The 12,704-nt window shown below is 42.6% G+C and overlaps 2 protein-coding genes across 2 annotated transcripts; one reads left to right on the top strand and one right to left on the bottom strand.

Annotated features, from left to right (window-relative positions):
• The first annotated feature begins 2,587 nt into the window (after positions 1-2,587).
• Positions 2,588-6,104, top strand: LOC149214132 (uncharacterized). The gene is made up of 2 exons (XM_089390858.1): positions 2,588-4,276; positions 4,655-6,104. Exon 2 carries the CDS (start codon positions 5,201-5,203, stop codon positions 5,543-5,545), a length of 345 nt encoding a protein of 114 aa, XP_089246984.1. The 5' UTR covers positions 2,588-4,276; positions 4,655-5,200; the 3' UTR covers positions 5,546-6,104.
• A 693-nt stretch (positions 6,105-6,797) lies between these two features.
• On the bottom strand, positions 6,798-12,489 carry LOC149214131 (uncharacterized). Its single transcript, XM_089392200.1, has 4 exons — positions 11,615-12,489; positions 10,277-11,375; positions 9,883-10,155; positions 6,798-9,721 (listed from the first exon to the last, which is right to left on the bottom strand). Exons 1-4 carry the CDS (start codon positions 12,238-12,240, stop codon positions 7,034-7,036), a joined length of 4,686 nt encoding a protein of 1,561 aa, XP_089248326.1. The 5' UTR covers positions 12,241-12,489; the 3' UTR covers positions 6,798-7,033.
• Positions 12,490-12,704: the final 215 nt, after the last annotated feature.

The following is a 12,704-nucleotide window of genomic DNA, read 5'->3' as shown; positions in this document are numbered from 1 at the left end:
GACATGTTAGGAAAATTTGTATGCAACCCTATAACATAAAAAATCCTCCATGCATCTTTCATGGATGATCCCTCGCAATTAACATGAAGAGTGTCAACAAATGGATGCAACTCTTTCAAACAAGCCTCAAAATAAAATGTAGTTGTGTTTTCTTCACTTTGATAATAAGGATGTTGTAAGTGTTGAAAAATCTTTTCGAGCCAATGCTTTGAATTTCGTTCTCTGCCATGAACATCCTCTAAATAATGGCAAGGGCTAAACAAACTTGCTGAGTTGGAAAATGCAAGATCAGGGAATCTTCCATTCAAATTCTCTACGAGAGCTTGAACATAATCTTTTGCAAGTTGTTTGCAACTTTCTATTGAACCTTCAATACACGGTTTCCATGATTGTTTTTGTATATCAACACAATCAACATATGCATGTGGAATTGCTACAAATCATAATTCATGCTTGTGAACAAGTCCCTCCTTATCACAAATTTCTAGAAAGCCAAATTTAGAAGCATCTATAAATTTAGATAAATAACATGTGCCATCTGCAAATGTGTCGCTTCTTAAAAACCACCTTTTCAAAGTGTTTACCGTGACATCTATGGCTACCCTGAAACGCTGACATCAATGTACTCTTATTGGAATTGCTTGTTCAACTTGTTTAATTCACACATTATATCTGCAAGCATATGTAAACAAAATTGCACTGAAAAGATTCTTGCCTTATCATACCATGAGTTTTTTCTTTCATTTTCCCACAATGTTAATATGGGAGGCATAAGTACAACAAGTCTTTCACTGACTTGTCCCCTTAAAAGCCATCTAAATCCATGGATTTGAAGAGCTTGAAGAGTTTCAAGTTACATAAGTTCCTGTAGAACAATAAGTTGACTATTTCTTTTCGTAGAATTTCGCACCCAATAATATACCTTATTTGCTAATTTCTCAACAAATAATAATTCAGGTATTTTTTTTGAAGCATTTGATGCGGTTAAGGCTTCACAATGAGCAATGCAATGAACACCTACAAGATTAGGTACATCTTTCTTAAGAAAGTGATAAAACCATTTTCATTGCCAACCATTGAAGATGTGTCATTTGTGGAAACTCCTATCAATCTTTCTGTTGAAAGGCCCCTTGATTCCATTAAATGTTTGATTACATCATAAGTTGTTTTCCCTCTTCCATCACAAACATTTATGAGCTTTCAAAACTGCGAAATTGGAGGACCCAATCCTTTTGAGTTTAAAAACGTGGCATAAACCACAAGATGTTTTTCTAAACTACGTTCTGTAGTTTCATCTAACATCAATGAAAAAGAAGGGCTATCTAGCATTTTGGAAATTTGTAGCTCTTGAAGATACTGAGATATAGCAAAAAAGAATTCTTTTGTAGCCACGTGATTTGTATATGATATATAATCTTTGTTCTTTGGCATATTTGGCGTGTGCAAAGACATTGTAAACAAACAAAGAGATTCATATTTTGAGAGTGTTAGATCCTCTTGCACCATCCAATATACTAATTTCATAGTAGTGATGACTCTTTCTTTATTCATGTCATCAATGCATGCAATGTGTTCTGTAATAGACTTCACTGCCTTCTCATTTCCACATATCCACTTTCCCTGTGAGAGTTTATGAATGCTTGAATTAGCATGAACAATTATAGAATCATGCTGCAATGTAGAGCAACCAGTCCCAATTCCCCATGGCCCCATTGCCTTATGCATTTCATAACTGTTTTTCCTTCATGCTTTGCCTCTCTCAACCACTTATACTTAGTTTTCCACTGATCACGAAACTCTCTTTTTACTCTCATTTTTCTGCTCTTTTGGGTGCTAGGTTCTCCGTGGTGAAATTCTTCATCACTTTCTTCATTATGCTCCAAGATATCATATTCTTCATTATGCCCCAAGACATCTAAATCTTCATTTAGATCAAAATCATGATCTTCTTTATCGGGCAATGAAGCTTGAGATGTAGTAGACCATCCAACAAATTTTTTGATAGAAAATTGATTCGCTTTTTTTAAGACATTTTTGATATATAATACCTATATAATAAAAATAAAGTATTTAATATATATGTATTTCATTTCATGAACTAAAACCATATTAAAAAAATAATTTTGCACTGATTCAAGAAATGAGACTAACCAAGGAATATACCTATTTATTCTTTATAATATTTAAAAATATACCTATTAGTTCTTTATAATATTTAATAATTTTTCAAAAGTAGTTTTGACAGATGAGAATTGAAACTTCCACGGTGGCTAGAATAAACTTGGACCTTAAAACTTCGGAGTTTTAAGGTGAATGCCTTTCGTACATGTCATCACTAACTGTACCATCTGCCAACATAAAGTCTCATAGGTTGATTTGTCACTGTTAGACATAAACACTCCATATGGCTATGTGTCCCTGCCACGTGGAAGATTCCATGAACTATAAGGTTTTACACAAGACAATTAATTTTCGGATATGTGTCATTGATTATAATAACTGCTCAAATAAAGACTCAGCTGGCTATATATCAAAGCCACGTGTGTAATGTATTGGGCTAGCAATTTTCTGTATATGAATGAAACGAAAAGCAGTTGCCATATTTCGTGTTGTGTAAAACTCCATGTCAAATCCGTGAAGCGTTATTGAACAGAGATTTCTTCTTATTGTAACAGTTCGCCTCTCTATTTTATTTCCTGTGTCTGCACTAGATTCTTTGCCTGTGTTTGGAACTTTCTTGGGAGGCTTAGCGCATAAACTGTTCAGGGAATGATCTCCTCAGTCCTCAGTTACGAAAAGTTGTCATAAACGTAGTTTCAGGTACATTTTCAGTGATGAGGCTGCTCTCACTCTCCAAGTTCCCACCTGCTCACGTCTTGGTTGGTTCGCTTTCAATTTTGGGGGAATGCGTGTATTGTGAAATGGTGTTTTATACTTTCGGTTGTTTTTCCTCGATCAGCTAACATATATCAGTATCGATGCCTAGGTGACAGTAATCTGCTCCATCAGAAACTGATACCATGATCAGATTGAGAATCCTCGATAACAGTGCGCTTTTGTTTTTGAAAATGCCCCAACCCAGGTGACCAGATACCCCCCTCACTGCTGCTGATTTGTTAATGCGGGTATGATGGATGAATATATATCAGGGTTCTGATGTTTTACTCTATTCTTTGTGCTGTAACTTCTGCATTGTAGCACAGGTATGACTGGTTATCATTTGGGAGTGAAGGGGAATCGAGGGTTTGATAGTTGATTTCTTGCACTCTGTCCTACCTTTTTTTATGTAATCAGTTCATGTTCTTTTGGTCGATCCTGTTGTATCTTGCTTTATGCTTTCGGTAGATTACGACACCAGTACGGATTGGTATAATCGATTGTCATTTGTAGTGGCATTGACCTTTTTTTTTTTGGTCATTTGGTGATGATTGGTAAAATTATCATATTTTAGGCTATAGAGATGCCATCAGAATCCTAGCAAGCCTCTGAAACAGCCTTGTTTCTTGAACCATAACTTGTAGTTTAATGGCAATGTGGATAATTTGTGAGACGCCGGTCTCAAATTTCTTCCTCTCTAGCAACATCAACGCTCCTTTGTTAGCCATTTACTAGGTTGGCTATCACTTGGATCTTGTGCCTGGACGGCATTAGTGATTATCCATCCTAAGTTTCCATTGGATCTTGTGCATCGGCACCTATTATCAGAGCTGTTGTAAACCTACTGGTGCCTAGCCATAAATAAATATTTAACTTCGCAACAGCTACATAACGGCCTTGTTTTTTGGATTTGCTTCCATATGAGGTGCCGGCGATTATATAATTATTTCGTTTCGGCCTATGTCTCTATAACTAAACCACTGTCAACTGCCCTTGGAGCTCTCACTCTGCAGAATCATTTCGCTCAAAGGAATTATGGCTTTGGATCAGGAGGACTGCAAAAAAATGGGCATCAGTGTTTTTGCTATTTAGCGGTCCTTCTTCTCTTCATCTATAGTATAATCATCACATGCCATCGATTTTTTCATCCTCAGTATCCTAGCGAGGGGTTTATTTCTTCTAGCCAACTCGATGCTGGAGTCAACCATGTCATTCAAGGGTATGGTTCAAACAACTGTGACATTTTCAGTGGGAAATGGGTTCCTGATAGTACATACCCTTTGTACACTGCCTCTGCCTGTCCTTTTGCAGAACTGGGTTTTCGTTGTCAGAACAATGGCCAGGAAGATAAAGACTACCTGAAATGGAGATGGCAACCCCTGAGTTGTGATATACCGAGGTAAATCTAAATAACCTTATTGGCAGTTTTAGCTTTTTTTAACTATGCACCACATTGGAAGACTACAATATCATATGATCTATCTTGTTCCATCTTTTATCATGTTGTATATCGTCTATTCTAATTTGTTAGAAATTTTTTGGCTGTAACTACATATGAATTTACAGTCCAACGAATTTTGGGTGAGCACTTCAGTCATCATCAGGGAGCAATAAAGAATATGACTTATGTTAAATACAGTTACAGCCAAAATATTTTCTAACAAATATATAAAACTGTGAAAGCCTATATTCCAAGCTATTCTGTTTTACTATTTTAATTTTATTTCACATATAATCAGGAGCTCTGGAGTCTTGACTAGACTTAGTGTGGATGCAGGTTTAATGCACCTGATATCCTAAGAAGATTGCAGGGTTTGCGTGTTGTGTTTGTTGGAGATTCCATGGCCAGAACACAATGGGAGTCTCTTATCTGCCTTCTAATGCAAGGTGTAGCTGATAGGCAGTCAGTTTATGAAGTAAATGGAAACAAAATTGCAAAGCGTATCCCATATTTGGGTGTCTGGTTTAGTACATTTAACTTCACCATTGAGTACTATAGACTCCAAGCATGGACTTTAAAACCCAGCCAATTTATTTTATAGTAGTCATTGGCGTGTGACTCACCAACTCTTTTGTTAACACCACAATACTATGACTTTTATAGCAGAGGGCTTGTTCCCCAACGCCATTACTGGCCTATAAGAGTCGATAAAAAATGTGAATCTATACAGTTTGCCGTGGACTGGGGAAACAAGCACCCAAACGAGGTAAGTTTTTCATAACAGTCTTGCCAAACTGTTTACTTTCTATAGATAAAACAACAAATTCAACTTGGTTTTTCTGTAGATAAAACAGCAAACTGAACTTGGTTTTTCTGCAGGTAATGGAGATTCCAAAGGCAGCAAAAAAATTTATTCATAACGAGTTGAATATGTCGAATATATACGATTACATGTTCCATATTCTAAATGAGTATTCAAAGCTATTGAAATATAAGCCCTCTGTTTCAGAAAAGGCTGCAGAGTACTTCTCTGAAACAATATTTTGCTTTGCAAATGAGCCCGAAGAAGAGTATATGAAAGATTCAGCTGTCATCGCCGCTAGTCCTTCGGCTCCGTGTAAGTTGGGGGACATTGAATCAGGAGAGAAAGCCATGAAGGAATTCGTGGTAAAGAATACTGAGGCAATAGATTATGTGGAACACTTGGAAGACACAGGAAATGTTTAATTGCGTCTTTTTGCTCGTGCTTACTTCGTAATAGCACCTCTGCAATTTTCATGTCAAAAATGTCTCTCTATTGCATAAGAGCCGTGGTGCAGATCATATGTTAAAACATTTAGTAGCCCAACTAGAATTGAAATTCAAGCTGATAAATATGAGCCTTCAACAATTCCTCCAGAATCAGATCACATTCTTTGTTTTCTTCTGGTTGCGTCAAACAGTTGATATTATTAACAGGAAAACCTGCGCTTAGTAAGGCAAGGTGAGTTATGGGTAACTTACATGTGTATTACATATATGATGTCATTCTTTACTGGTCAGTAGTTATCCACTAGGTTCGGCCCATTTCGTATTTGGTAACCATGATCTATTTTGAACTGTTGATTTTTGTCTGCCGTCATGGTTTTACCTTGTTTACTAATTGCATTTCTTTTATGGAACAAAACTTTTGAGTTAATCGAATTTCCCTATTGCACTGACCAGTACAGTTTACCGGCCAAATATAACCATTCCCTGGTCAAAGATGGTCTAGTTCTTCAATTTCCCCTGACAATGAACTACCTACACTTGCTGGTTGCTGGTTCTTTTCCTGCGCTTAGTAAGGCAAGGTGAGTTATGGGTAACTTACATGTGTATTACATATATGATGTCATTCTTTACTGGTCAGTAGTTATCCACTAGGTTCGGCCCATTTCGTATTTGGTAACCATGATCTATTTTGAACTGTTGATTTTTGTCTGCCGTCATGGTTTTACCTTGTTTACTAATTGCATTTCTTTTATGGAACAAAACTTTTGAGTTAATCGAATTTCCCTATTGCACTGACCAGTACAGTTTACCGGCCAAATATAACCATTCCCTGGTCAAAGATGGTCTAGTTCTTCAATTTCCCCTGACAATGAACTACCTACACTTGCTGGTTGCTGGTTCGAACCATTCCCTGGTCAAAGATGGTCTAGTTCTTCAATTTCCCCTGACAATGAACCATTCCCTGGTCAAAGATGGTCTAGTTCTTCAATTTCCCCTGACAATGAACCATTCCCTGGTCAAAGATGTTCTAGTTCTTCAATTTCCCCTGACAATGAACTACCTACACTTGCTGGTTGCTGGTCTAAATTCTAAAAAACAAAATAATTTATATGAATCAGAAAAACCTAAATTCTAATTTTTTTTTTAATGTTTATTTTTTTTATTTAAAAAATAAAAATAAAAAAATTCACCATAAACTCGAATGTTATGTGAACCATAAAAAAAACTCTAAAGATGAATATGTGCACTATAAACTCAATATATTTTGCACCAGTATATTTTACTACTCCACCTGATCTAAAATGTAGAGCATTTTGTACATTGTGTAATTCATTTTGCCTATGATTACATCTCTATGAAGATTAATGACACAGCTCTCTTGGCGGGGTGTGGTGAGCACTGTGGCCATCTGATCACAATTTTAACTTTAAGAAGTTCTCTTATATTATACAACTCGCTGCAGCTTTATTCATTACTGTTTTCGCTGCCTTCTTCCCACCTTTCTTCATTACTGTTTTCGCTGTCTTCTTCCCACCTTTCTTCAATGAAGCCATTTCCCAGTTGATGGCGCAGGGACTCGACTACTCTAGCACCCCATTGCAGTTTGGAACGTTGAGACACACGAAGCTTCACCAACGAGCTCAAATGCTGAACATTGGGCGGCATCTGTAAATTGGAACATCGAGACAAGTGAAGTTCCTTCAACGAGCTCAAATGCCGAAAATTGGGCAGCATCTGTAAATTGGAACACCCAGACAAGTAAAGATATCTGAGTCCCGTTAAGTTCCCAACTGAGTCTGGGAGCCCCTGCAAGCTGGTGCACGCACTCAAGCCGAGTGTGTGGAGGCCCGTCAGCTGCCCCACGGAGTCTGGGAGCCCCTGCAAGCTGGTGCACGCACTCAAGTCGAGTATCTGGAGGCCCGACAGTTGCCCCACCGAGTCTGGGAGCCCCTGCAGGCTGTCGCACCAACGCAAGTCGAGGTTCCGGAGGCCCGTCAGCTGCCCCACCGACTCTGGAAGCCCCTTCAGGCTGATGCACGTATTCAAGTCGAGTGTCGGGAGGCCCGTCAGCTGCCCCACCGAGTCTGGGAGCCCCTCCAGGCTGGTGCAGTATTCCAAGTTGAGGCTCTCGAGGCCCGTCAGCTGCCCCACCGAGTCTGGGAGCCCTTGCAGGCTGAAGCACCCGCTCAAGTAGAGTCCCTCGAGGCCCGTCAGCTGCCCCACCGAGTCTGGCAGCCCCTGCAGGCTGGAGCACCCACCCAAGTCGAGTGTCTGGAGGCCCGTCAGCTGCCCCACCGAGTCTGGCAGCCCCTGCAGGCTGGAGCACCCACACAAGTCGAGTGTCTGGAGGCCCGTCAGCTGCCCCACTGAGTCTGGGAGCCCCTGCAGGCTGGTGCACTCTTTCAAGACGATTGTCTGGAGCCCCGTCAGCTGCCCCACTGAGTCTGGGAGCCCCTGCAGGCTGGTGCACTCTTTCAAGTCGATTGTCTCGAGCCCCGTCAGCTGCCCCACCGAGTCTGGGAGCCCCTGCTGGCTGGAGCACCCAAGCAAGTCGAGGCTCTGGAGACCCGTCAGCTGCCCCACCGAGTCTGGGAGCCCCTGTAGGCTGGTGCACATTTCCAAGTAGAGTGTCTCGAGCCCCGTCAGCTGCCCCACTGAGTCTGGAAGCCACTGCAGGCTAGAGCACCTAAGCAAGTTGAGGCTCTGGAGGCCTGTCAGCTGCCCCACCGAGTCTGGGAGCCCCTGCAGGCTGGAGCAAACACTCAAGTCGAGTATCTGGAGGCCCGTCAGCTGCCCCACCGAGTCTGGGAGCCCCTGCAGGCTGGAGCAAACACTCAAGTCGAGTATCTGGAGGCCCGTCAGCTGCCCCACCGAGCCTGGGAGGCCCTGCAGGCTGGAGCACGAAATCAATTCGAGGCTCTGGAGGCCCGTCAGCTGCCCCACCGAATCTGGGAGCCCCTGGAGGCTGGTGCAGTCTTCCAAGTTGATGCTCTGGAGGCCCGTCAGCTGCCCCACCGAGTCTGGGAGCCCCTGCAGGCTGGAGCACCCAACCAAGTAGAGGCTCTGGAGACCCGTCAGCTGCCCCAGAGAGTCTGGGAGCCCCTGCAATCTAGTGCACTCTTTCAAGTTGAGGCTCTGGAGGCCCGTCAGCTGCCCCATAGAGTCTGGAAGCCCCTGCAGGCTGGAGCACCTACGCAAGTCGAGTGTCTGGAGGCCCGTCAGCTGCCCCACCGACTCTGGCAGCCCCTGTAGTCTGGTGCACTTTTCCAAGTTGAGGCTCTGGAGGCCCGTCAGCTGCCCCACCGAGTCTGGCAGCCCCTGCAGGCTGGAGCACCTACGCAAGTCGAGTGTCTGGAGGCCCGTCAGCTGCCCCACCGACTCTGGCAGCCCCTGTAGTCTGGTGCACTTTTCCAAGTTGAGGCTCTGGAGGCCCGTTAGCTGCCCCACCGAGTCTGGCAGCCCCTGCAGGCTGGAGCACCTACGCAAGTCGAGTGTCTGGAGGCCCGTCAGCTGCCCCACCGAGTCTGGGAGCCCCTGCAGGTTGTAGCACGAAGACAAGTTGAGGCTCTGGAGGCCCGTCAGCTGCCCCACTGTGTCTGGGAGCCCCTGCAGGCTGTAGCACCAGGGCAAGTTGAGGCTCTGGAGGCCCGTCAGCTGCCCCACCGAGTCTGGGAGGCCCTGCAGGCTGGTGCACTGCTCCAAGTTGAGGCTCTGGAGGCCCGTCAGCTGCCCCACCGAGTCTGGGAGCCCCTGCAGGCTGGTGCACGAACTCAAGTCGAGTATTGGGAGGCCCGTCAGCTGCCCCACCGAGTCTGGGAGCCCCTGCAGGCTGGAGCACCAATGCAAGTCGAGTGTCTGGAGGCCCGTCAGCTGCCCCACCGAGTCTGGGAGCCCCTGCAGGCTGGAGCACCAATGCAAGTTGAGAGTCTGGAGGGCCGTCAATATCCCAACTGAATCCGGCAGCAACATCATTTGTTCACAGTGATCTAACGTGATATGTTTCAATGAATGCATATCATAGAATACATTTGGTAAAGTTTTAAAATAACTATTTTTCAGGACAATTTTTTCGAGCTGATTCAGTTTCCCAATAGACTCTGGAACCTCTGAAAGGGGAGCATCAATATACAATTCCGTCAACTGTAGTGGTGCCTGCAATGTGTACATAAAAACATTAAAGTTGATTTGCCTCTGTAAATGTCACCTATTTGACATTGTGATAAACAAAGACAATTCTTAAATGCAAGCAATTTTTATAATTTGAAGAGAAATGTAAATCGATGTCTGTCCAAATAAATTAGAATTTGTACTACCTGAGATTCATGTTGCCAGAGTGTTTTCAAAGCCTTCCCCTGTATGTATAACACTCTTAAATTCCTTGTTGGAATTGTGAAAGATATTGAGGAGATCGGACACTTCTCCCATTGGAGATATATCAGTTGTCGTAACTCCCCTGCACTGAATACGCTTTCAACAAAAGAACCTTCACCCCTAAGCAGTTCCAACCTGCTTAGGTTGCAGTTGACCGCAACGTTTTCGAAAAATTGTTCGCGGCCATTTCCATAATCCATGCTAATTCCTCGGACCTGAATTGTTCACTCGGAGCTGTTAAAACATGATTTTTTCTTGAAAAATTTCAAAACAAATAAGCAATTTAGATATCACAATGCTAATTTGAAAATCCGTGGAGAGCTTCAACATACGTACAGGCGATAAGGGGGAAAGAGTACGAAGAAGATTGACATTTGGTCGCGAAAGCCGAAGCTGACATCCCGGATGTTCCCTCTCTGCTAGATCTCTGCCGAGATCTCGTAGGTGGTCGTGCATTCTTATACAGTCTTCACTGTCGATCTCTACAAGGCATCTGTTCTGTAAGATACGGAGACCCAGCCATCCGTCCCAGCCAGATCCGTTCCATATTGTGATGGCGGTATCTCTATTTTCTCCTACAAAAAAACAAGCGACGTCTAAAAAGATCTCCTGCTCCTCTTTATCGAGACCATCATAGCTAATTTTAAGCTTGCTATGAATGTCCGTGGGAAGTATTCTTCTGATTTTATCTAACTGTCTTTTCCAAAACTCAGAATCTTTTCCACGAATAGCCGCTCCAATGACCTTAAGAGATAAGGGCAATCCATCACAGAAATCCAAAAAATCTTCAACCAGTTGTTCATATCCCGTCTCAGGACAACTCTGGTCAAAGGCATGCGAGCAGAATAGTGCTCTAGACTGTTGTCGGTTAAGACCTGTTTGCTGGTAAATAGATTCCTCTACAATTCCCGAGCTTGTAAGCACATCCCTATTGCGAGAAGTAACCAAGATTAAACTACTGGATTGAATGGTGTCTTTCACCGGTGAAAACAATGCATGAAGTTGATCAATATGATCAACATCATCTAATACTAGGAGAAATGGGAAACAGGATGAGATATACTTTCGGAGCTTCTCTTTGCCTTCATCAGTGTTTCTTATTTGCTCGTCCTGCAAATGAGCCAAGTCTTTAAGAAGTGCTGTCTGCAATGAACTTAAAGAGCTCTTGGCTGCGGTTTCTCTCACATCAGACAGAAAACAATATCGATCATAATTTGATCTGTGTCTGTTGAAGAATTCTTTTGCAAGGGTCGTTTTGCCTACCCCGCCAAGACCCACAATTCCCACAACCCTGGTCTTCTGGCTTTGCACAATTCTTTCCACATTTTCTATTTTCTCATCCAGGCCAGTAGCATATTCGGCTACATGAAGAGGTGTTTTACTAACCTTTCGCCACACTTCTTTTACGACCTCATCAACTAGCTGCCCTTCGTCACTGAACAATATGCACGATAATGTGATTGAGGAACGTCTCCGAAAATATAGTATAATATACTTTATCATTATAGAGTTTAGGTTTCTGTGATTCATAGATTGTGAGAATTCTTTAGCGAAAATCACATGAAGTATTATTTGACAAATAATACTCCATTTGATTTTCGCTGAAAAATCTATCACTACCTTATCATTCATTAAAGAACTTAAAAAAAAAACCAGAGAAAGTATGGCCCTTACCCGTTGTATGCGTTCATATCAAAACCGCTTATTTTGGAGACAACAGAGAGAGCATTCCTCCATTTTTCGATAGTTGTAGACTCATATCTTGGCTTCTTCTTATTGGTATGAGGATCCAATGTTGTTTTCTTTTCTAGCATGTGCAGGTCTCGAGCATACCTTCCCTTTTCGCCGAGTAGACACGGACAGAGACACCGGAGGATACTCTGGACTCCAGCGAACAACCCATTTTCGCTCCGAGTCCAGCGAAGTTCCGAAGGATCGACATTATGGAAGACCGGAATAATTGTGGACCCGGATTCCACCATTTCTGCGAGCTCGTCAAGACACCATCTTGATCGGGCATATGTTGGAGAAAATATTGCGACATGCACTGAGGCGGTTCGAATAGCCCCTTTGATTTGAGAAGGCATGTCCTCTCCCTTACGCATCTCTGGCTGGTCCAGAAATACTCTTAACCCACGTACAATAAGGCCACGGTAGATATGGCTGGCGAGGCGTTTCTTTTCGTCGGGACCGCGGTGATTCAAAAATATGTCATAAACATGGGTAGTGTTGGTGGATGAAGACGAAGAAGAGGCGATGCATGTGATATCCCCAGCTGGTGTCGAAGTAAGGTCCGCCATTGGATACAGAAGCAAGCTTTCCAAGACGTTTTACAGAGATTGGGAATGAGCGCTGAACCTCAATATTTTTGTCTGAATGATCTCACCAGTGCAAAACCACCTACCAGCGAATCGATGAGAACAAAACAGGACACTAATTATATCTGGTCGATTCAGAGGATTTGTTTTCCGCTGAACGAACCAAATCGATATATATGTTGAATGAAATTTAGGATACTTTTGTTTTATTATTAAATTGTTTTTATATGGATGGAAGGAACTGATACCGTACTCTGAACGGTGAAATCATGAAAGTTGCTGCTAATTTCCTTCGTTCACTGCATTATTGAGTGTTGCCGCCGAGTCACCGACCATATATTCCTGGATCGCTTAGAAGATATGTGGGACCTAATCTTTATGCAAAAGCCACTGCATCCACTAACCCGAGACATGATTGATTCCGTAGGTTGATAATTTATAAAGCA

The sequence above is a fragment of the Pinus tabuliformis genome, chromosome 1_1, assembly GCF_031772625.1.
Source record: "Pinus tabuliformis cultivar Carrire ecotype Pingquan chromosome 1_1, CPIR1, whole genome shotgun sequence".
NCBI lineage: Eukaryota > Viridiplantae > Streptophyta > Pinopsida > Pinales > Pinaceae > Pinus > Pinus tabuliformis.
This window is presented reverse-complemented; position numbering and strand designations above follow the sequence as displayed.